At 42.6% G+C, this 24,854-nt stretch overlaps 2 protein-coding genes across 2 annotated transcripts; one reads left to right on the top strand and one right to left on the bottom strand.

The window, feature by feature from the left end:
• The first annotated feature begins 248 nt into the window (after nucleotides 1–248).
• Nucleotides 249–7,295, top strand: ajuba (ajuba LIM protein). The gene is made up of 8 exons (XM_072458590.1): nucleotides 249–2,648; nucleotides 4,739–4,840; nucleotides 5,152–5,219; nucleotides 5,299–5,361; nucleotides 5,775–5,905; nucleotides 6,012–6,063; nucleotides 6,247–6,315; nucleotides 6,760–7,295. The coding sequence occupies exons 1-8, from the start codon at nucleotides 1,169–1,171 to the stop codon at nucleotides 6,889–6,891; spliced, it is 2,097 nt and encodes a 698-aa protein (XP_072314691.1). The 5' UTR covers nucleotides 249–1,168; the 3' UTR covers nucleotides 6,892–7,295.
• Nucleotides 7,296–8,064: 769 nt separating this feature from the next.
• Nucleotides 8,065–24,580, bottom strand: acin1b (apoptotic chromatin condensation inducer 1b). Its single transcript, XM_072458588.1, has 17 exons — nucleotides 24,415–24,580; nucleotides 23,058–23,120; nucleotides 22,852–22,969; nucleotides 22,701–22,759; nucleotides 21,367–22,548; nucleotides 21,218–21,279; nucleotides 18,274–18,394; nucleotides 13,645–13,690; nucleotides 13,272–13,414; nucleotides 11,302–11,448; nucleotides 11,063–11,228; nucleotides 10,842–10,987; nucleotides 10,092–10,199; nucleotides 9,913–10,020; nucleotides 9,432–9,804; nucleotides 9,252–9,349; nucleotides 8,065–8,380 (listed from the first exon to the last, which is right to left on the bottom strand). The coding sequence occupies exons 1-17, from the start codon at nucleotides 24,547–24,549 to the stop codon at nucleotides 8,084–8,086; spliced, it is 3,372 nt and encodes a 1,123-aa protein (XP_072314689.1). The 5' UTR covers nucleotides 24,550–24,580; the 3' UTR covers nucleotides 8,065–8,083.
• Nucleotides 24,581–24,854: the final 274 nt, after the last annotated feature.

Genomic DNA, 24,854 nt, shown 5'->3' with positions numbered 1-24,854 from the left:
GCCACCGCACATGTGTGTTCTGAAATTACCTTTATTTCAGAGGTAGTGGTTTTATCGTGAGGAAGCTAATATATAATTTGATGTGAAAAGTAACAGTGTGTAGTAGTGGACTTTGATGTGGACATTTACTGTATAAGTCTGAGATAAACCAAACGTAAAATAATTTCCAACTTTTAAAGCAGTGTGGAGTTGATTTTGAAAAACCAAAACCGGAAACGCGCTTTCCTCATGGCTGACTTGACCACACTGGAGAGAGGGGGAGGTAAGTAATTATTTAGGGGGAAGAAAGAAAGAAACAAAGTTGTCGACCGAGCAAGGCACACGGGAAGAGATTTTATTTACTCGCTTGGATCTGTCTACAGGAAGTTTCACAAGGAGCACTTTTTTCACAGTTTTTGCTCTCTGCAAAACTTTTCCGCTACTGTGTGAGCGAGCTTCGGACCCGGCAGAATCTGTGCTTTGAAAAACGGGAATGATCAAACAACCTCCAGACGAGTGGAGACGGACCTCAGTGCCTTATTTTTCATTCAGTTCATTCCAGTATGTTTACATTTTCTGAACACATCTGCCTCTGAGATGAATGGCAGACGCGTGGTGAGACTTTTTGAACCCAAACGAATGAATATCCTTGTGTACACTGGACACACATGAAGCAACGCAGGACTCTGCTGAAACCGGACGCTTTGTGTTTTTAAAGGACGTTCATACGTCGGGACTTTCATGCCTCACTGGATAAGTACATCAATCTAAATAACTTGAAATTACATGCTTAACTGGCAAACTTTACTAAAATGCAAACGTGGATCCACACGAGGGCCCACAAAGAAGGCCCTCCACGACCATAGGTCACGGAAAGTGTCGCTTGAAGGGACTGACTTGAGCTGCTGAGATTTTCTAAACCAATGGCCTCGCCAGCCCAGTCTACCTGTGTCTGTGTGTGCTCCACATGAGGCCAACCAAATGAGTCAGAGGACCACCCAATCTATGCCTCTCAAGTCTTATTTAAAGTTCTTGTATTTATTCTAAAAGTCCTTTGGCTTAGAGAACGTTTCAAGGGCAGTTTTTACTTATTTTCCATTTTATTGTTATAAACATCCTCACACTGTATCTGAGGAAATATTTCCCTTCAGATTTGTTTGTATAAAAGGACATAACGCAAAGTATCATTATGGACAGGCCAATAAGCAAGTTATTGGAGAAATTGAAGCTAACAGACTCTGGCAATGTGAAATTCAACAATTCAAAGAAAAAGCATGACTCAAGCAGCAACTCGAACAACAGTAACGCCAACACTGCTGTGTCCACTGGCAGCTCTCTGCCCCCGGCTCCCACCGCCTCACCCTCCAGATCGGGACAGTTTACTCTGCCCCCAGGGACATCCACAGACACATCTGTCCCTGTGTGTAGAGTGCCCCCAGGAGGAGGACCAGGAGCTGGGATTGTTCCCCCTTCACAGAGCTCTACAACCTTGCCCCCAGACACAGAGCCACCATTGCACCCCTCCACCCTGGCACCAGTGAGGCGGCGCTCCCCACAGCAGCGGGCCTCCTGCTACCTGGGCGAAGGCGCTGATTCCCACCTGAGGCGGGAGTCTGGCTTTGGCCCTGAATTTGACCCATTCGGCTCAAAGGCCTCTCTCAATCAAAGACGCTACTCCCTGGAAATCCAGCAGCTGGTCATGAGGCAGCAGTACCTGTCCCAGCCTCCTCCTTTGTCTGTGCCCCCTGCATACCCCTCCACCTCAGCATACAGCTCATCCCCAAGGGGCCTGGGAGAGACGGGATATCTCCCCGAGCCCGAGCGACACAAGCGCTTCTCGTTGCAAGAGGCACTTTTCTACAAGCGGCTGAGTACTGGCAGTGACCTATGGGAGAGCACCAGGCCCGCGTCCCTGTCCCATCCTCCCCAGCGGCCATCGGAGGTGAGCGGAGGAGGTGTTGGAGGGGGATTTTTCTATCCACCAGGACCAGCTCTCAGCCCCTACTCCTCTCTCAGTCTTCAGGAGTCTGTGCTGGTCAGCCCAAGGTCCAGTTTTGCGTCCAGCACGGCCAGTGGTGGTGGGGGGGGCAGCAGCCCGATGGGCAGCCGCTGCAGCAGCAACAGGACCAGTGGTATCAGCCTTGGCTATGACTCGCGCTACTCTACCTCTGGCGGGCCTGCCACTCATCAGTCCCCCTCTGTACCCACTGGCTCTGTGTGTGGATATGGACCCCCAGGTCGACCCGGGATGACCCCTGTAGAGGCCTGGAGTCAGTATCTTGATGCAGGGGTGCCCCCCAACTGTCAGGACAGTCGGCACTCATACCCTCCGGCTGTAGGCAGTCCTGCTGCAGTGTGTTACCAGACTGGTCCAGAGTGGTGGGATGAGATTCATGTCGGGGCCCAGGGCAAAGCGGCACTGGGGGAGAGGGCTCGATACTCGGACCAGCCAGGGACAAGGTACCAAGAGGAGCTAACCAGGCTCTTGATCCGGGATGCTGCGCTGGAAGGGGAAGGGCTCCCAGGCTCTTTTAAACTGGAGCAATGTCCTCCTGCCATCTCCAAGCCGAGTCCAGCACAAGCCTCCAATGCAGGCCCAGCCAAAGCCCCAGAGGATCCAGGCTCCACAGGGCCAAGAGAGGGGACGGAGAATCGACAAGAGTACTTTGGTGAGGCTTTTTCTAGTGTCACTTGCTGTACGATAAAAATATAATGTGTCACTAAATAAGTTACCGGCCCACACCAAATTCATTGTACACACAATACATTGTTTTTATGAGACTTGAATATTCAACAAAAAGTTGGACTGGAAAGTAGTCATAACAGCAATTAAGTAATTATCTTATTTCAGGACTGTAGCGTCACTGTTAATGCCCCGTATCTCATGCATTTCTAACTGAGCCCTAAAACTGCAGGCTGTGTTATTATTGTCCTCCTCACTGCTTAGTGTCAGATCACAGGTTTCTCTCCAAATGAAAGGGTGCAGTGGCTGGATGCAAGCATGGATGAACAAATTAATAGTTGAAATACTGTATGCATGATTGACTAGGGCCTTAGAACTTGCAGAGACATGCTGGGTTACAGCACGCACAAGCAGGCAAAAAAAGAAGAGAAAAATGCTTAGGTCTTTGAAACCAATCAGGACAAGTTCAAGGTAGCAGAGAACAGCTACCCTGCAGTCAAGTAAAGCCAGCTGAAGGTGGATGTTTTCAATTTGCCTCATTAGGGAGTTCATATGGGTTTTAAACGGCAAAATTCAGCGCAAACGTAAATTACATGTCTCAAGATAAGTGCAGCCTCAGCCTCCTCTCTGAGTCACTGCAGATTAGTGATTGGCTGCTGTGTGCGCTGTGATGTGTATATTGTTTCTTTGTGGCAGGGCGTGTTTCAGCGGAGTGACTTCAGGCCACAGTAACGCAGTGTGTCTGTGTATTTAAGTCTGTAATGCCGCTGCTGTGGCGTGTGCATGGGCGGTGTGCTGTAGCCTGTTTTTCTGCTCAGGTATGCGTGCCCGGAGGGGACATACAATACTGTACTCGGATCTCCATTAGACATTAGGCTCAAACGAGACGCTCCGAGTCAGGAACAGTGATGCTTCTTGATTAAAATGACCATCTTCATTCAATTGAAAAAATAAAATAAAATACGATTGTCTTAAGTAAGATAAATAAGGTGTGTGGCTAATCTGCGAACTCACACTTTAAAGGTGAAGTGATCGCTATCAAATGGAGGCCTAAAATCCAAATCCCCCTCAGTATTAAACTTGAATGAGTTGCTGCAACAGTGATAGATAATAATGGTTTAAAACTCTACAGGTTTTCAGCATTTTAGTTTGTGTTGGTCAAAGAAGGGTGGTTTGGTATACAAAATTCCTCTTGGTTTAAAACCCTAAAAAGTCCCTGGAAGTGGTCCCAGCCCTGTTCTTTCCAAGCCTTTATTCTATATGCAGCAGCTCCAGCAGTATATTTAACTGTGAGTCCTGCCTCTCGGGTTTTGGTTTTTGGCTGCATACTGAAGGGCACTGTCCAAGAGCCTAGCAGCCGCAAACTGAAGGAATTTTCGATCTGTGTGGCACCGCTGCAGCCACATAAGAAGCAACGGACGCAGGATGAACTGAAATAGATCTGAATAGCCTGTGCTAGATTAAAAGGTTAAACTATTTTATTGTCAAAAAAAATGGTAATTTCTGTTCATCTTAATGTTTTATTTTCAAAAAGACATTGAGAATCCTTGATGCAGTCAGTTTGGGCTGGGTGTAATGGCAAAGAAGCTCATCACAATATATTTCCTTTATTGGATTCCAAAAAAAAATCAGACTTTTAATCTCAGTATCATGGATATAAACAAGACTGACTTAATTCCCACCACAAAAGTCTAACTCTAGACGTACACCTGTCGATTAAAAGTCTCCACGCCTAACATTGACTATTTTAAATTACCGGTATATGAAGCATTTCAGATGGAATGATGATGATATCTATCAATCTGAAGAGTCATATCCGGTGGAGTTTCCCTTTGATGACACACAAACGACTGCATGAGCACACAGGCTGGCATGGGTAGCTGGACGTTTACTGTGTGAAAATCCCCGAGGTGGTGCGAAAGAGAGGATTTACAAGTGTTGACACTTTGTGTAGAGTTGGATTTCAGACACATCCTTTTGGAATGTGTCGTAAACTAAGCGCTAAGAGCTGCTGAGCGATTACTCTCGACTTAATGCCTGTTTGTGTGCATTTGTGTTTTCCTTTTGTGTCGGCAGGGACCTGTGTGAAGTGTGGGAAAGGAGTGTATGGAGCAGACAATGCCTGCCAAGCACTGGAAAGTCTCTACCACACTCGCTGCTTCACCTGCGTCTCTTGTGGTGAGCGGTCTCTAAAACAGTCAAAAATACGTAGCAAAAGCACAGAACTGCCTGTGTGAATTCACTTTTGTTAATTCAATTATGCTACAGATGTACAGTTCAATCTGTCAATTATAGTTCTTGTCTGGAAGGTACTTACCCTTCAAAATTTCCCCAAAGTACCATCTAATAAACACTATTATACTAGATAACTAATTCAGAATTGGTAGAGTTGTGAAATGCTTATCTGTATTATGTAAATTGCAATTTTTTACGGCAGCCCAGTCTTGTTTTACTTTCCTAATTCTGTCTACTCTTGGTTTGTTTTTCAGGACGCACCTTGAGAAACAAGGACTTTTACAATGTCAATGGCTCTGTATACTGTAAAGAAGATTACATGGTAAGAGATGAGGTGATGGTAATTTGTCATCGTCCCGCTCACAGATAGATCTGTATGATAATCTCTGCTCTAATTACAGTTTTCAGGATTCCAAGCGGCTGCAGAGAAGTGTAGTGTGTGTGGCCACCTTATTCTTGAACAGGTGAGATCCGTGTGCCTTTGCATGTACACATGGGTGATCTTAAACAACTTAAATCTGACACAAAGTTATTAGCGGGATAAGAATCACAAACTTAATCTGTTTCCCAGCGTTTTCAAGAATTCCCTCAGGAGAAAGTTGACATTTTTGCGTTGGCTGCCCTTTGGGTTCCCACGACAAGTTTTCACTGGAATGTTTGTCTTTTATATAAAGCTCTGTACTGCATTGAAAAAAAGGCTCTCCCAAAAAAGCAGGGCACAGAAGATGATTTTAGATTGTGAAAATGTTTAATGTTTGCAATGTGTACCTATTAATGATTTTATCGGGGGGGTTTTGTCACGTTGAGAGCACATCCTAGAATTAGACATATCGGGCATGCCTTTATCTAACATGATAATCTCTGTGTTTGGTCTCAGATCCTGCAGGCTCTTGGGAATTCATACCATCCAGGTTGTTTCCGCTGCGTGGTTTGCTCCAAGGCTCTGGACGGCGTGCCTTTCACTGTAGATCAACACAGCAATATCTACTGTGTGACAGATTACAACAAGTAAGACTTTATCTTGAAACAAAAATCTCACTTGGTTTAGAGTTTTTATGTTTTGTCATTTTTGGAAAATGTGTTAATTAAACATGACACATTCTAATTTTTGCAGGACTTTTGCTCCCAAATGTGCCGCCTGTTTACAACCTATCCTACCGTCTGAGGTTAGTGCGCGTTTGATTTTCTTGTTTTTGGCTTGTGTCACTTCGCTGTCAATAAATGCACACTGACTGGAGGGATACTGCTTTTTTAAATGGTTACAAATACATTTAGAATGATTCACTTTTCCTTAAACTTCATAACCCACTTGCCTCTGGTACTAAATGTTTTTTTTTTTTTTGTCACAGGGCAGTGAAGAGATCCTCAGGGTTGTGTCTATGAACAAGGACTATCACTTTGAGTGTTATCACTGTGAGGTGAGTCAAAGTGAAATAGATGTTAGCAATAAATGTGAGAAAATGTTAAGTCAAATTAAAGGCCCCTGTGGTAGTCAAGAGTAATACTTTTAGTGGGTCAGCGAGAGTAGCATTGTCTTTCATACAGAGCAAATGTCCAGCGTGTTTAAGACCATTTCCATATAGACTCTCCTTTGGATCTGTGTGAAAAGGCTTTACAAAACATTCAATTAACGAACTACCTATTAGTAATTTTGACTGTATATAGTATTTTATAAAATTGTTTAATCTTTAGAAGAAACACTGCACTCTACAGGCTTTAGCTTTATTGGATCAAATAGTTGTGGATGTGCATTTTTAACTACCGTAGTTTCCCAATTTGAACTGAATTGGACTTTAGCCGTGACTCACTGACCGTTGCCTACAGTTCCATGACCTCACTTCCTGTTTGTGCTCTTCCTTTAGGAATGTGGCAAGCAGCTCTCTGATAAACCTGGCTCGCAGTGCTTTCCGCTGGACACTCATCTACTGTGCCACTCCTGCCACTTAAGCAGAGCGTGCGCCCCTCAAAACATTCCCCCTCAAAATGCACACTGATCGCCTGTGGATGTGTCTAAGCTGGTCTTAACATTTCAATGTATTAAAGTTGTCCTGTTTTTGCTACAACTTACAAAATCAAACTGCTGTTAAAGACATTTCAGCTGGTTCTTCTGCTTGCACCAGCCCCACGGACAGATGTTCTGCCTGCTGTAATTCTTAATATTTTACTGTACCATTTAAAAGGGAATGGGAATCAAACTACTGTCCATTAACTCCCAACCCAGAGGTGGCTACTCTTTGCTATAGAAGAACAAGGGATTTTTGTTGTGTACATACTTATTAGCAAAACTTTTGCACTTAAATGTAACAATGATTGTTAATTCATAAACCTGGGAGAAATCACTGTAATTTCTGTATGTAGTAATAAATGTGTCTCCATGTATCACTGATACAAAAACTACCATCATTATAACATTTCAATTTATTAATTTGAAGTCATCACATTCAGCACTTAAAACAATTCAACTAAAAGCAAAATTTAAAATATTAAAACTGTAACCATTACTCTTAGACAAACTTATTTTACTTTCTATTATATATGATGAAGAAATCAAAGTGAGTTTCTTAAATGGACACTATTGCCGAGGTTAACAGCATGTTATTACACCCTTCAATTGGAAAGGAAATTCACAATTGTCTCAAAGTGAAAATGGCGGTCAAACATTGTACTGGTCATAAACCATGCTGACAATGTAGATGAGACAATGCCTGAGTAAAATGCCAAACAAAACTATGAAAAAAAAGTTTGGTGTAAAAGAAATCTCAGTGCTGATCAAAACAATGTAAAACAAATGTACAGAATTTTGGATGATTACAGAGTTGCACAGAGAAAGTGTGTGCCCACAAAACTAAAAACAGTCAAACCTTAAACCCTCAGTGGGACAATGAGGGAGGCCTCTGGAGGAAAAAAACAATATGAAACAGAAGGAGGAACACTGCTCTCTACAGGACAAAGACGGACAGTAATCTGCAGCAGGAAGACAAAGGAACCACTACAGAGTCATGAACAAAACTGCGTGTTCATGGAAAGTGATCTCTACGAGGTGGGTACCGTGTGGAAGACCATAGCATCTTTGAAATAGACCAATTAGAACAAACGCAGGGTAGTGTGGAGCCCCACCAGAGCTCAGACCGACTGCTCGTCCCCAGTGACCTCCTGTCTGTTCTAAAGCTGCCTGTGATGGGACACTCAGCGCCGCCGCTCCCTGGGGTTGCTCTTGCTTCGTGAGCGTCGTGGATTTCCTGCTGCTGAGAGGCGCCTGGGTCCGCGACCACAGTCCCGCCTCCGGTCCCCCTCCCGGCCTCGTTCCCCTTCAGAAACGCGCCGAGGAGGTCCACCAACAGCTGGCCCAATCTCCTTGTCTCGAACCTTAAGCCGCTCCTTCTTCTCCTCCTCGCGCTTCTTCTCCTCCTCCTCCTCCATCTCCTTACGTATTCGTTCACGTTCTTTCTTGCGCTCTGTGCGGGCCAAAACTCGCTGTGCTGCCTGTTGAAAGTATAACACGAAACTTAAGAGATACTGTAAAAAAAAAAAACAGGATCATGCTAAACAGTTCATCTATTTAGTCACGGCAATCTTGATTGCCGCTGTGTCTAGCTTTAGATTTTAATTATTTTTTTTTAATGGTAGTGTTTTTTTCCTGGTTCAGAAGTTTACTGCAGGCACAGCAAAATGTACATTTCTAAAACTAAATTACCAAATCGGTGAAATGAAATGTGGAACGTTCAATGTGGAATGTTCAACACCAAGAGACTGCACTAGATGAACTGACCACTCATCCTAGGGCGCATTAACAAGATGAATTCTTCTGAGTTCACAAACACTTGAGAATCCATCTTGTTAGGCTTCCGCTGATTCATTTGCAGTCCGCACCGGTGGTAAATGGGCCAATCAAATGTCATTTAGGGCCCGCAGGCGGGACTGGAACCAATCACAGAGCAGCATTGTGGTTTAACCAGAATTCAAAACTTCGGCTTATTTCAGGAGAAATACAGACGATCGTTTTTTCAAAAATGTGCACATAACACAACTTTGAACATTTGTGAATGAGAAAGACTGTGCTTTTCTGAACACTGGATTTAACTATTTTGATTTTTCGTCCCGGCTGCTTTTGGCGGGAACCTTCCCAGATTGATTCATGTGAAGAACTCAATTCAAAGTGAGACAATCTGGCGTGAGCCGGATTAGGGGGGCATGTATTGAATCATCTCTGTTGATGCCCTAGTGATGACTTGAACTGAATCTACAGCTCTGTAAATAGACTGTTGCCAAGCTTTAAATTATTTTCAATTTCTTAAAGTAAACAGTTGTAAATCAGAACATATCGACATTCTACATTGCCTAGAGAAAAACTGACCTGTTCTTCAGTGAGGGGGAGCCAGTATATACATGGAGCAGCTTTGGTTTTCAAAAACAAATCATCAAGAAGTTTGGCTGGAGGCTCGTCTCCCTTTTCTGAAAAACACAACAATAACTCGCATTTAAAAAAAGGAAAATGACAAAAATGCTTTGTAAGTGGATGAACGCAGCAACGCACCCTTTTTATCAGACTTCCTCTCTTTGCTCTTGGCCCGCTCTCGTCTCCTGCGCTCTCGTTCTCTGGACCTTGATCGTCGTGTGTCCTCCCCCGGTCGAGCAAACTCCCTGATCTTGTCGCGGTCCCACTCCCTCTCCCCCCTGGCCCGCTCTCGCCGCTCCATCTCCCGCTGGCGCTCGGCCCACAGGTCCCGGACCACGCCCAGGCCTCGGTCCCGGTCGCGCTCCCGTTCTCTGTCTTTGTCTTTGTCTCGTTCGCGTTCTCTGTCTCGTTCTGGCATGAGTGGAGGCAAACGGTTCTGAGGTCCACTAATCAATGGGACGCTATGGTCTGGTTCCTTTTTGACTTTAAGGATCCCTTTGTGGAAGTCCAACTGGAAGAAAAAACATTGATATAAGCATTAGTGTTGTAATTATTTGGACTCAAATTTAATGTGATGTTCAGCGTGTTTATGATTGTATAAGAATGTTGTGTACAAAACCTCATCTTGCTCACTGAAGTCCACACTGAGGACTTTGGGATTGCTCTGAGGCCATTTTACTCCATGCAGAGCATTTCTGGTAGAAATCGCTTCCTCTTCTTTAGAATACTGAATGGATAATTGAAAAGATGTGTCATGGAGCCCAAAATAACATTAGAAACATAAGCACAATAACTTACTGTGACAAAGCAATGAGATTTGATCTTATCGATCCAGAAGCCATCCTCCACTACGCTTCCAGTTTGGTTTAGTAGCTCTTTAAGTTGACCTACGGTGAATGGCCGAACCTACACAAAACAGAGCAAGATTATAACACACAAGAGGCTCCGATCAAGCTAAACTAAAATTTAAAAAAATTTAAAATGCAAGTTGCAGTAATGTCGGTGTAATCCCTCATTCGTCCAGGCGTGTTCCATAGTAGAAAAAGCTTCAGTTGTAGTCATCTGGACTCAGTTTGAAAAAATAGACGTTTCGACTCTCATCCAAGAGTCATTGTCAATAACAGAATCTCGACCTAAATTCTGTTATTGACAATGACTCTTGGATGAGAGTCGAAACGTCTATTTTTTCAAACTGAGTCCAGATGACTACAACTGAAGCTTTTTCTACTAAGTTGCAGTAATGTGCTCAGGTTGCCCGACTGCCCCTGATCCACATTCAGGTTTGAGTTTTTCTATGACACACGTTCATTATGTGTCTTGACTTGACTTGTCAATGCATTGTTAGTCACAGACAGGGTATAACAGCTGTTTATTCATTATCTTTTTTTTGCAATATTAAAAGGTCTTCCTTTATAAACACAGACACTAAAGAACCTTGGAAAAGCTGCTTGAGTTCATATCTACTTATTTCAGTAACTTGAGGTATTTGAAATATTCAAATAATTGTTAATAATAAAGAGATTACCCAACATCTGAACACAAACTCACTAAATTGGTCACATGGATGATATTGGAGACTTTTCCACGTGGCGGTGATGGCTGTCTGTTTGAGCGGATGGGGTCGTCGATTGTGACAGAAACTCCAGACTTCTGCTGACTGATGGATCGGCGTACCAGGGTGTCACTGGGAGAAACTAAAAAGAAAAGACATCTTAGTGGTAAGATTGTGCAAATTTGCCAAAACTAATATGAGAAACATAACATTGCACCTTTCTTGGCCTCTCCAAGTTTGGGGGATGTTGTGGACTCAGTTGCCTCCTCAGAAACACTACTCTCCCTTCCGTCTTTGGAAACTCTCAAGGGCTTTTCGCCATCAGTTTTTTCTCCTTCACCCTCTTCATTGCCTCCATTCTTTTGACCATCGCTTGAAACTACCTGTCGATGGAAAAAAGGGGCTGATCAATAACACTACCAAGTATGAAATGTATTTGGGAGGCATTTTTCTTGCCTGTGTGACCGTGCGCTGAATCTTTAGGCCGTTGTCCTGGTCGTCGTGGGTGCTGTCCATGGTGTCTTCATCCCCAGAATACTGAAGCTCCTCTGCAGGAAGGTCTACCACAGCCTCCTGATTGACTTTGATGTCAGGGATTAACGACTGAACGAGAAAAAATATATTATGGCAATAACAAAATAAAATTATTTCCCCTACCAATAAAAACATGTGTATGAATGAGTGTGTTGTGAAAGTGAGAGTGAGACAACGGATGAAAATTAGCCCACTGCTACTCCGCCCTCTTTGCATCAAGTGTTTCATGCATGTTCAACAACATGCACTGTCCCGACCAAATAAATATAAATTAAATGAAATAGCCTTTTAGCTTGACGAATGGAGATTTTAGGATTCTAAAAAGGCAACAAAGTTTACCCAGCAGTTTATCAGGTCATTCCACAGACCTTTTGCTTACGATTTTACATGCTCTACAGTAAAAACAACATTCACATTAGGGCTGCTTGATTATAGAAACTTATAATTATGATTATTTAAGTGATAATTGTGATCACAATTATTCACTTTAAAAAAGGGAATACATTTTCTCAGCCCCATCTCACCCTGCTATGAAATGATCATTTATTGGCCCTACCAGCGTCCTGCATCAGCCAGAGAGCAGCGCAGCTGGAGTTTGCAACACTAAATTTGTCCACTTATTAGAGCAATGAGAGGAACTGCATTCAGTGAAGGTTTGTGCAGAGCGAAAGTCTGTAATGTTCTGATCAGGGCGAAAGCAGAATTCTGCTCCACAGCAGATCTCACAGCTTTATATTCTACATCAAATCAGCTTTTAAATAAGCAATACAATATTTCATTTTAATGGTAGGCTGAATTGTGACAAATAACCAATTGTTGCCATGTTCTATATATTATAAAAGTGACATAAAAGAGATGCTGTTAAGTGCTAGAGCTTGGCTTGCGGACATTTTCTTAAACTGAAGCTCTGTGAAAGTTTAGTAATGGCCACTGCCATAGGCAAAAAAAGTATTTCCACTGCTTTTCTTCTAATCTAAACATCTAAATGAGGATTTGACTCATTAGTTGGGCCCACTTTTAGTTTGAATAAAATATGGGCTTATTTAGTGAACTAACTTGACCCGTACCTCTGGTTAAAGACATTTGTGTGACTGTAGAAAAAGTGACAGGAGTGGAGTAAGTTTAAGAGAGTTTTACAGTATTTTGCACTAAATCTGCATTTCAAATGAGTAACATAAAACAGTCTGCAGAGGACTTCAGAAAGTTTGAGAAGCTAACCCTGGGTTCACATCGCACGCGGCCCAGCTCCAGCTGCTGTGTTGGAGCAGTATTCTTGTGGTGAATGGTTCACAATAGGAATGGAGCTCTGTGGTGCTGTTGAGACCATGTGCTCACATAATAACTAATTGTTATTACAGAGAAAAGGCTTGCGGTGGGCTCCGAATATTTCCTTTTAACGGAAAGAAAGTGTGCAGCCCTATCGCACTGCACAGCAGAGCTACTCTTGTACTATTATTGCTACTGAAAGGCTGTGGTCACCGCATCAGAGCTGTACCGCGTGCAATGTAGTCTGGGCTAACGGGTGGCTGGTGTGATTACTGACTACTTTATTGGCGACTTTTCTAAAAATTTAAATGTGGAACGCCTCAGATAAGATAGATTAGAAAATTCCTCAAAATGCTGCATAAATCAGGAAGCTGATTTATCCATGAATATGGAGGAAAGTGTAGGACCTCATGCAGGGATGGGTACCAAGACCTACATCACCCAGACTTTCTGAACAAAATACTGAAAAGAATGATGCACGATGCTGGGTGAGAGAAGATTTTGGAGAGTGTAAATATTTTTGTTTTGACTGAGCATTGGAAGTGTTTTAGTTTGTACTTGTCTGCAACAGTCTAACTGTGTATGTGCAGTTTACATTCTCTTGCCCTGCTTCATTTCTGTGATACCTTGAGTGAGTCTGTGGTGATGCTGATTGAGGGCTTCTTAGCAGTGGCAGCTGTGCTGGATCCCCATCGTCGCTTTCTTCCGGCATTAGCCGCTTCAGACTCACTCGCTCCTCGTTCTGCACTCGCTGGGGACATCTTGTTGCCTGGAGTTGAATCAGAGTGTTAATTGTTACATTATTTTATCTTTTTTAATGTAGGCACACTTGTCTGTCCAGAGCACATATGAGATAGGTTAATGGCTGGTTAATGTGTGGTCACCAACTAATGCCTGTACAGAATAAGTACTGCACAAAAGGTATATTATAAGTACCGGTACATCAATGTGTCTTCACGATTTGCACCCGAGGACGAATTAAAGATCGGTATAACTTACTGGTCAAGGATATCTTGCGGGCAGCAAAAGCCTTGGGAGTGGTGCTCTGGAAACAGAAATAGACAGAGAAAATACAGAAACCCCACGGGTGCGGGGCAAGATGAGAACCTGAAGTTGCACACATGAGCACAGATACGAGTGAAGCAGGAACAGTGAAGGAGGGAGGGGCAGGGGAGTAACAAGAGCCCTGGAGGCTCCTACTGAACCATTTTAAACTAACGTTTACTGGTCGTTACAGATTCTCCAGACACATTTCCGCCTTCCACCTCTGCTCAAAGAAGTCGAGATAACCAAGCAGCGTTTCCCCTTCTATGGGTACATACAACAGCAGCTTTATATTCAGTCAAGACATAAACTATGCAAGTGGGTCATTTGCAGAAATACCTATGTATCTATCCAAGTTTTGTTATTATTTTCTCTGTTGAATCCAAATCCAGAAACAGAAAATGGCCGTTTCTGTATTTGCCATTTAAAAACACACTAACATTCGAAAATCGCTCCGCGAGGAGTCTGGGGCCACTTCCACGGTCCCCACTCTGAACTCGAGAGGGCGCTGGGGAAGATTGTGGGTGTTTTTCACAGCTGATGTGTTCAAAGTTAGACTATGAAGGGATTTCATAAGAAACTACTGCAAATCTTTGTCACCTTCTGACAATAGATGGCCCAAACTAGGAAGCTGTGGAGGACACTTCCGCAGTAGCCATAGTGACTTAATATACGCATTAGCTTTTTAAGCGTTTGATTTCACCCAATTTTTTTTGTTTTTTTTTAAATTGATCAACTAAAAACGGTTTTCTAATGAGAAGTAGCAAGTGAAAAAAAATTAAATCTGTTTTTCATGGTCAGATTAGGTAAACAAAGCTCAAATTAATAGATGATGCATAAATATGCTATTATAAAAAGATGACAAAACAGTGGGTTTCAATAGTAGATCCAGGCTAGTCTCTGAAACATTGTCTTCGCAAAAGCACAGTATGAGGCAGCCATTACTTGAATCTACAAAGACTGTTTAGTCAAAGTGGTATTGGGTAGTGTATTCCCATCATGTGCTTTGCATTATTTATGTTTAATTGCCATGTGACATGTTGGGGCAGGCACAATCGATGAGCAGAGGTGAAACGCCTCAATGTATGTCTCAGGACCTACAGTATTTAGCAGTATTAATGTTTTTAAAAATCTTTTACATTTGTATGAAACCCAAATTTTATGATAAAGTTTGATGTAAAAGGAATTCTAAATGTGCAAAGGGGATTTTAGTATACAAGAAAGTTGTTCACAGCATTAATCCTATTTGAATGTAAATTATAGGAATAAGTCATATCGTGGTACCATTTAACACCTGATTCCTTACTGGCTCGACTATGGCCCACCGCACGTCATTGTGCACTGTATCTAGGCAACATGGATCCAATCAGTCAAGGCAGAGGAATGGGCGGGGCTTGATTTGAGAGTGCAGAATGGTCAGCAGACAGGAACTGATCTCTTGATTTGCCTTTTTCAGCAAGGGTCAGTATTTCGTATTGACTGTTGGTCTAAAAGTCACTTTTAAGTCTTTATGGAAAGCAAGTGTACACTTCCATGATGTGAGACGAGCAGGGCTGCACTGAGAAGGATCCAGATGAATGTCCAAATGTTAAAAGTTCCAATGTTCAAGAAATGGACAGCATAGGCCTTGGCAGGTTCTTTTCAACACTCCATCAAGAATGAAAGCAAAACAATAATCCATAAGAATCTGTTGTTTTCTTATGATCCAATAAACCACAAAGTGCAAACGGTGGCATTCTGGCTAGCATCCATAATATCAGAAAAAATGCAGCGGCAGATCAAATCAGAATCCAGAATCAGGAAAAATGTTCATCAACACATGTCCATAGGATGGAAAAACTCATTTCAGTGGCAATAAGTCAAAGTTTGTTATGGTGCATCCAACAACTTGAACAGGGATTCGACTGGTCCCTTCACAAAATGTAGCCAGCTGTTAAATCGAGACGAGTCAAGACAATTGCAGTCTTGGATCTTTTGTGTCCTGTTTCTTGTGAATAAAACTTTGATCCAAAAGAATTAGCGATGGTTATTTTCCTCATTGTCCTTACAGCCTCACACCTGCAGAGGGCAGCAATGCTTTACAGGTGGGAAAGTTCCAGAATGAGGATGCAGAATGTGATCGCTGTAGGCCTTTGAAGTGTCCTCAGCCCTTATTTTGAATATAGTTCAGTTCAGAAAAGGCTTCCATGACCAGTGTGGGTTTCCATGGCAACTGTGTGCTGCTGCAGTTGCCATGGCGGCCCCTGTGGCTGCTGATGCTGGTCTGATGAGAGCTGCACATCCTGCTGGTTCAGCGTTTCACAAACGGGCAGACTCTGGGCCTAAACTCAGGTACCAGCGCTGCGCTCAGGCTTAGCGAGACAGGACTTGTAGGAGTAGGAAGAGGAGTGGAGGAGGTGATCGTGTTGGTGGTGATGGTAGAAGTAGTACGTAGCAGGTACCATTAGGGGCAATGGAAGAGGCATGGGCACCTTCATAACAAAGCAATCAGTGGGGTTTTAAACAGCAGTCACACCATAAAATATATAGTGAGAGAGGTGTTCATGAGGGGATACAAAAGCCAGAGGGAGGATAGGGATAAAGAAGGCAGATAGTGAACAAGACAAAGTGAACTCAGAGAGAAAGCATTGTATACAAATCTAATGATCAAAAACAGCCTTCCATGTGGTGTGAGGTGCATTACTCATGCAAACGGAAAAAGACAACTAATCATGCAAACACAATGATACATTCTGCAGCATCCACCTCACTGTTCTAACGGGAGGGGGGGGTTAATCTAGTTGCATAAACGACTCAAAAGTAGGAGCCATTAAATATGTGCAACACATTTTGTATAGAAATATATTTGGGACTAGCTGGCAAGCAAAATGCTGTGACATAAATATCTCCATTATAAGACAGTACAGGACTTCTCCGACATGCATAAATTAAATAAAACAAATAATCTAAGTCAATGATGATTATCAAAACATAATTTAAAGCTTTTAAAAGTTTGCTGTAATGGTTGCAGTCTGGATGAGAGTTGGGCGATAGAACAGATATAATGGATAACACGGAACAGAAATGACCTCACAATGTCTCCTTCATATCATACATATCCTCAGCAACTTGGCCTTCAATATGAATAATTACCAGTAATAAAACAAATTGGAGTGAATCCTTCAGTGCTTTTTGCAGTCAAAATTTCACTAATGAACGGTAATGTAAGATTGCAAATAAAGCAGAGAATGTGGCAGTAAGTGCAGGAGATGACAAGTGTGTGCGAGCAGAGGAAGAAAATACAGACTTGTTAAAAGTGTTTTTAAATTACATGCTGTGTCTTATCAAACAAATCAGATCATTTAGTAAACTTATGAGACACTTTGCAAAACCTTGTCCTACTGCACAGACATGCGCCTGCTGTGGAAACACTGTCATTCAAAACAACAGGAGCTTATTTGTAGGAGAGTGCTGCAGTTCAGTGGAGCAGATGCGCAGGCAGTGAAATTTGGGGGTCGTTCAACAACCTCTAGCAAAATCAGCACTTAACATCTCTCTGCATAGCCAAAACAAGCAGCGTATAGTGTACGAGATGAACTACTAGTCTGGTTAACAGAAGTCAGCTAAGGGTCTTGAGGTCTCAATCGCAACACAACCCAATCACACGCAATCTGGTCCTTATAGGGGTGTAACGATTCAGGGATCTCACAAGTCTGTTCAATTCACAATTCGGGACCTGCCATCCGATTCATCACGTCATTATTCCCACTTTGGTTACAAATAACCTGTGAAGTCATTTTAAGTAAATTTTACTTATTGTTATTGTAAATGATAACATGTAAATTGCACAACTGTAGTCCAATTGTGTTTATGACATGTTTTTATTTCATAAAGGGTTTAATATAGGCTCTCTTGTATTTTACTTAAATTTAGGCTATATCTTCTTCATATAAAGGTGAACTGCTTGATGCATTTGGCCTGTGCTTATTATATTTCACATGTGAGATTTTTTTCACTGCATAAACAAGCGTTTATGCGCTTTGCAGCAGAAATATTTTGCCATATTTACTTGATGGAAATATTTACACGTTGTTGATCACCGTCTGCTTTGTCCACGCATGCGCTCTGTCCGTCAGAGCGGCGTGTCACTCAGTGCAGAGAATAGTTTCTGACTACACGAGCAGTCAAAGCTGTGTCGTGACACAAGCTTGTATGAGGAGATAGTAATTTAATGCTTGCATTTGTTTTTGTGACATTAGTACAGAAATGCGCTCAGAAGGCTGACAGGACATGGCCCAGGCGCTGATATACTATAGTTTTTCAGCATGCAGCTCTCAATTTGGCTTGAGACACATGTACGATACATATCGCGATATTTAAGAATCGCGATGCATCGTTACACCCCTAATCATCAGATGAAAGAAATACAATTACAACCCAAACTTGATCGTTATTTAGTGTGGTTTGGTGCATGTTTGGGCTGTGTTTCTTGATTCCTCTATGGGTTAAATGTGAAGAACATGCCAAGATGTAAAGGAGGAGGACACAAGTTAGTGCGAGACACAGAACAAATTCCTGAACGTCCCACACCCAGAGTGAACTTACCTCCTCCACAGGACCCTCACTGTTCTCTGGCTCTGCCCCAGATGCTGCTGGCAAAGCCATGGAGCTCTCAGAGTCCGGCTCCTCTTCAGTGATGGCAGCTGCACTAGGCTCTGACACCTCACTGTAGAACACAACAATACAAGAACAAACACATTCAATCAATTCTGGGTTCTCTGTTTAAAGAGTAACACATGTATTGGACATTAGTGAATGCATTGGAAGGAGAGATGGAAAAGAAGAACCACCGCAAACAATAAGCATGATGTCCAGGACAAACAAAGATGGGAAAACAGTGAAGGAGGCAGAGGAAGGGTGCTGAGACCAATGATCTGGGTCACTCTTACTATAAATACCACAGCAGAGAACTGACACCCAGGTTCACTGACCGTCCATCTTGTATATTTCAAGAGAAACAGCCAATCAAACAAATGTTGTCTCGTCTGTGACGTTGATGCAGATGATGACATAAAGCCTTCTTTCCATTTGATTGCTGTAATATTGCAAAAAGTGAAGGCACAGGAGAGCCACCCTCCAAGCTACTGCTATAAGTAATTAGCTTTACACATGGCAAAAACCAAAAATCTAGATCATCATTTGTGGGAATCCAGTATATCCAACTGAGGCTGAAACTCAGATTTATACTGTAAATAGGGAGACAGGCCTCAAGGCTGCATCACCTTTCTTGTCCTTGATGTAGGAGATAAGGTCTGGCAAGTTGTGTCAAAGACTCATCTTGATTGTGAGCCAAATAAAAATAATTGCTGCTTTCAAGCATAGATGCAAAACATTTAAGAATAAGAATACATGTCCAAACAAGGACATGGCTGCATTTCAAAATTGTACAAATACATTAACGTTGTAAGCTCTGGTTGTAAACCTTAAGATTTAAAATCTGCGGTAAGTAAAACAAAAACATTCATGAAGCAAAAGAAACACCTAGCCCACTCCCAGAGGACATGGTGAGTCCTGATGTGACTGAGAGAGTGATATCACAGCATAAGGACCCATTCACACTGACTACAGCTAACAGATGTCTACTTTAATGATCTCCCTTGACAACCGAGATGGTTACAGCTACAACCAGCTACACAGCTGAAAAATACAAATATGCCGCATTTTCACTAAACTACAATGGGTGATTGCGAATAATTTACCCGCATGTCTTCAACAAGCTGGACTTTCAGCCACCTGTGTGAAAGCCATAATCTGTATTCCATCCAGTCTCACAAAATCGTTGAGTATGAACATGAAGGGTGCTAAGAATTCACTGAATTATAAAGGGCAAATTTAGTCGTGCCCCCACCCCCAAAAAAATCTTGTCTGCTTCTGCACCCAACAAAAGGCTCCGAACTCGCGCAGCTCACATGGACTAGCGTGTAACGCTCTCACGATCCGTACATGACATAATGTTACAGTGGCAAAAAGAATCAGCTAGCCAACTCATGGTTAATGTACATGCAGCTGCCATCTTGGTATGTAACGTCGAGTAACATCGTAGACAGCAAGCCGGTTGGTTTGAGGAAAACCAGAGCCAGCTACATGCAGCCTTGTGCCGCCTTCTGGCTCATTCTTACCCGTTTTTGTTGCCTTCCGACAGCATAACGCCCAGGGTGAAAAGATACCACACAAGGAAACCCCTCCTCTTCGCGACAATGACTCCGGTCAATTGTGGGTTAAAATTAGGGAACGAATTAAAAAAAAAATCCCGGTCACGTTTGTGTCTACTGCTGCTTCGCGTACACTGCGTCGGTATCAGGGATGCAACGCATGCATGACGGCCATGTTGGCTTGCCGGGACCAAAGTCACGCTCGCTAAAATATAAAACAACCAGTTCCGCACGATGATTTTCACTATAAAAGCATGCTCACGTGAACGGTTGTGTGACGCCCAAAAACGCTCAAAACTGCTGTTTTGAACAACTGTTTATATTGGGACAATTGTTTTTTTTTAACTGACTAATGAACGTGTGTAGTTAACAGAAGTTACAATAAAGCAACACTGTATGATTCCTAGTGGTGAGCATGGCTTCTGCATGACTCCGTGGAGATATACCGTAAAGTTAAAGTCAAACATTTAGAACAATCTTCATTGAGAAAGATCAGTTCTATATCATATTGGGTAACAAAACTGGTAAACCAATCATATCTCCATGGAAACAAGCACAGATCTGACCTTCTGCCCTTACTCTTAGACCACCAAGCCAAGTTACGGTCTATGAGGAGGCAGAGTCCACACAGAAAATAAAAATAAAAATGCGGCCCAGGAATCAAACTGACGTCAGCAAGGTGACCATTGCACCATGGTCACCAAAACTTGGAATAGAATTGGAATTCATAATAATGGATCACTTGAGGGTACAAAGTAGTGACTGGGCAGAGAGAGTTTGTGTGTATCTGCAACTGTTTAAATGTGAAAAAAAAAAAATAAAAAAAATCTTGTAGTTTTGCTCTTACAATAAATATTCAAATGATATACTTAAAGGTGGTATGGACGATTTTTTTCAGCAATTTTTTTTATCATATTTCCTCGTGGCGTGGATAAATCATTTGTCCTGCCACGTATCAATCATAAAACGCACCTACCGCTCACCTGCAGCCGCGTCAGGCTCGTCCCCACGTTTCCGCGTGCCTAAGCGCATGGATCTATCATAATATAGTTCCCTCAGTGTACGGGGCAAAATGAAGACGGAGAAAGACAGTTCGAGTTGACGCAGAAGTGGACAGAAATCTACGGGAGACGAGCGATGCGATGCGCTCCGTTGCGCTAATAAACAAACGCACGTGTGTGATGTATCGGTCCGCAAGGGGGAGTGCGCATGCGCACTTCCGCCTGCGTTCTCAAATCGCCGAAAAATCGTCCATACCGCCTTTAAAAACAAATCCCATGACAACACACCTTGGTACATAATCATTATTATTACGCTTGTTGTCAACATGTACTTACCTTTTTCGAAGGTGTTTTTCAGACCGGGCAATCTCATCTTTCCTTTGTCGTTGGTGTGCCTCCTGTGCTCAGAAATTTGTTTATTTAATTAGAAACTAATTTGCAATATTGCAAAAAAGTAATAATTCATATATGGCTTCGTTACAAACCTTTATCTGCCTGGTTGAAGCGTCCATTGTTTCAGATGATGAGCGTGAAGACGAGTCAGAATCTGATGATGAATCAGAATCTTGGGCTTCTGTCATTACTTTAGCCGAGCTGGTGTCTGGTGCCTGCTGCCTTGTTGGCAACTTTAAACTTTGCCTTTCATCTTCTTTGTTTTCCTTTTTGTCCCTCTGTTTCTCTTGTCTTTCAGGTGGTTTTCTTTCATTGCTTTTCAAATCATTTTTTCCTTTTTCTTCTTCAACCTTTCTCTTGTCCAGTCTTTGCGGTGAAGATTCATTGACAGCCACAGTGCTAACAGATCCAGCTGGAGTTTGCAACTCTTCCCCTGACATATTGGCAGTTGAGGTGGACTGAGCCTCATCCAGAGCCTGTTCTGACTCCATCTTGTGCACCAGCAGAGAGAGAGGCCCAGGTTGACGCTTTGCAGGAGGCTCAGGGCTGCTGGAACGTGAGCTGGTGTCAGAGTCCTGCCTTTGCATAGCAGCAGATGGAAGAGCGCCCCCCTTTGACCTTTCTCCAGAGGGTTGATCAGCATCCGGTGGACTCTGCTTTGGGGTGTCTGGGAGGGGGAAAAGGTTTGGGGGAGGAGAGGGAGGAGGAGTGGGATGTCGTAACTGGAGCGGGCTTTGAAGCTGGGGAGGAGGGATGTGTTGTGGAGGCTGAAGCTTTCGTTTGGATCTAACTGAGGCGGCAGCAGCACTTGGAGGCTGTGGCTGGGGGGCAACTCTGCTGCTTCTGCGAGATGCAGCGGGTCCCCAGTCATCGCCATCGCTATCGTCATCACTTCCTTCCCCCTCCTCACTGTCCTCACGGGCTGCGGATGCCACTCCTGCAGAGCGACTCAGGTGAAGAACAGGGGGAGTTGATTCACTGGGTGCTGTGTTTGCTTTCTCCTGAATCCGGGGTACAGCAGGAGGAACTCCTTGGCAATCAGGCTCCCCAAGCACACGTACTGACAGAGAGGCCACAGCCCGCGGTGGAGAAGGTGCTGGAAGTTCCTGTTGTCCTGGATAAAAATGCTGAAACTTTGGTCCTGGAGGATCTTGAAATTCTACACCATGAAGACCATATACACCATCTCCAGATCCCAGGGCAGAACCCAAAGCCATTAGGCCATGACCAAATGATCCCCCCACTTGCCTATCTTCTGTCTTGGCCTGAGAATGCTAGTAAATACAGAGAAAAAATTGTGTGATAAAAATACAGCATGTCATTCCATACTGTAATCTAAACCAATGAAAACAATTTTACATATTAAAATGTTAATATGTAGCAATTTTTACATATTAAGTAATAAACATTGCTAATTTCCTCTCACCTTGGAGTCATAGGCTGGGTTTTCTAATAAATTGTCCTTTTCTTCCCCAGTGTGGCATTCTGTTTAGAGAGAAGGACAATAACTATGATGTAAATGTGATAAAACAAAACGAGTTAACCGAATATTCTATTGAATAGAAAAGTCGTCATACCATCAACCTCCTCCTCATCATCAAGCTGAGCTTCTCTTTCTAGCTTCTGACGGAGAAGCTCCTGTTGTTTGGCCAAATACTGTTTTATGAAGCTGTTCTGGCTCATCTCCTCTCCAATCTATGGATTTAAAAATCGCAATTAATAATACACAGCAAAGTATTAAACATGTTAGGTAAAGTTATTAATAGCACAAAAACCTTCTAACCTGGGAATTGGGTTGTATTCCTCCATGAGAAGAAGACTTCTGCAGGTTTTCCAACATAAGAGCCTGCAAAAAATGGGGATAGAACAGGAACGCAAATTAGGCCCATGAATTAAATCATACAATCAATCAGAATAGAGCTCGGGATCAAACGCCAAAAAGTTCATGTTTGCGACATACTAAACATAAAAACGTCCATAGCATTAGCAAAAACAATGTTAAGAAGTAATCAAAAGAGTCGTAGAACAAGTCCTGCAGTATCACTACAAGAAAATACATTATTACGCTATAGCACGGGTGTCCAAACTTTTTTCACAGAAGCCGCATTTTGAAACCTTTGGAGAGCGGAGGGCCATAAACAACATTAAAACATTCATTTTAGATCTGTATAACATAAAAATGTTTGTTATTAATTTATGATAGCAGAAAGTACTACTAATTAATTTGGGACAATTTAGCAGAAAACCTGAGGGCTAACAAAAATTGGGCTGAGGTTCCGTATCAGAATACTTCTGACATGAATACTATAAAGTGTAGGATTTAGCATCTTAAATCTCCATTGGTTTAACATTAGGCCTAAAAGCCAAGGTCTGTAAAGTGTAAAGCGAGTTGTTACTTTGAACTAGAAATGCCAACTTTTGAGGAGAGTACATTTGCATATTCTCCCTTGTGATCTGAAGATGGCCACCCTCTGTGTGTAGGCCGAGTTTTACTATCAAAACATGATAGATGAACAATATTTATGGAGCTCAATAGTGTGTATTTTTTCAGTAACTATATTACATTTGAGCTGTTGAGGGTTCAATAATTAATATATACAACTCATTATTGTGGTTCATTTTGTTTATGGTTTACACTGATCCTTATCCTTATTTGGGGTCATTGTGTCAGTGACTCTACTTAGTTTAAATATTACCAATTAACGTAGCATAAAAAGGAATATATTATATAAGTGAGCATGTAAAGTCAAGTCACGATGAACAGCAACTTTTTCCCCAAAAATGAACAATGTGTTTACTTGGAGAGTGTCGTCCACAGTGCGCGCCTCTGCCTGAACACTGTGTGCGCAGTTTACTCTCAGCGGCGCAGGCCTACATTTGACAGGTGCACATTACAGACCGGGTGTGCAACACATTGCACTGTGTTATTACAACTCTATAGTAAAGCAGTAAGCAGTTGAGCAGTGATTGCATAACTACAAACTTAGATGGCTGCTCACGTGCGATGGCACACATTTACCAATTTATGTATTCCCGCTTCAAGCTTATCACACTAGCCTCAACGTTAACCCCCGACGTCTATTACCTCCTGCTGAACTTAGCAAGACTCGACAGAGAAGCTTTCATGAGCAAAAACTTACCCCTTTTAGTCGTTTTAGGAGCGTATTTTTCTGCCCAGTTTTGGGGAGGTTTCTTTGCTCCAGAGCAGCTTTTAAATCCGCTACACGGAGCGATTGTAGAGGTTTCCCATCAAGCGTAATATCGTCGTCCGCCATTTTCCTCCAACGGCTTGTCCAACAAGCGTCGCTACGGCTGCTGCCTGCGTCACGACTCGGGACTTTTCGGACAGACTCGGCTTTTCCCGAGTCGCATGTCCTGTGTTCAAAGCGTGGGTGGGTTCAAAGCATAGACTTCAGATATGGTTCAAAAGCATTTAAAGTCTGGCGGTAATGCAACACTTGGATGCCAACTGCCATAAAACAATAACAACAACAACAACAACAAATTAAAATCGACTGATAGATTTTCTTCAAATTATATCCGAATTCCTCAAGTCAAGAACGAATATTTTCCTCGAATC

This window comes from Eucyclogobius newberryi, unplaced genomic scaffold, assembly GCF_026437365.1.
Source record: "Eucyclogobius newberryi isolate DKJ021-1_F unplaced genomic scaffold, fEucNew1.0.hap1 SCAF_22, whole genome shotgun sequence".
Taxonomy (NCBI): Eukaryota; Metazoa; Chordata; class Actinopteri; order Gobiiformes; family Gobiidae; genus Eucyclogobius; species Eucyclogobius newberryi.
This window is presented reverse-complemented; position numbering and strand designations above follow the sequence as displayed.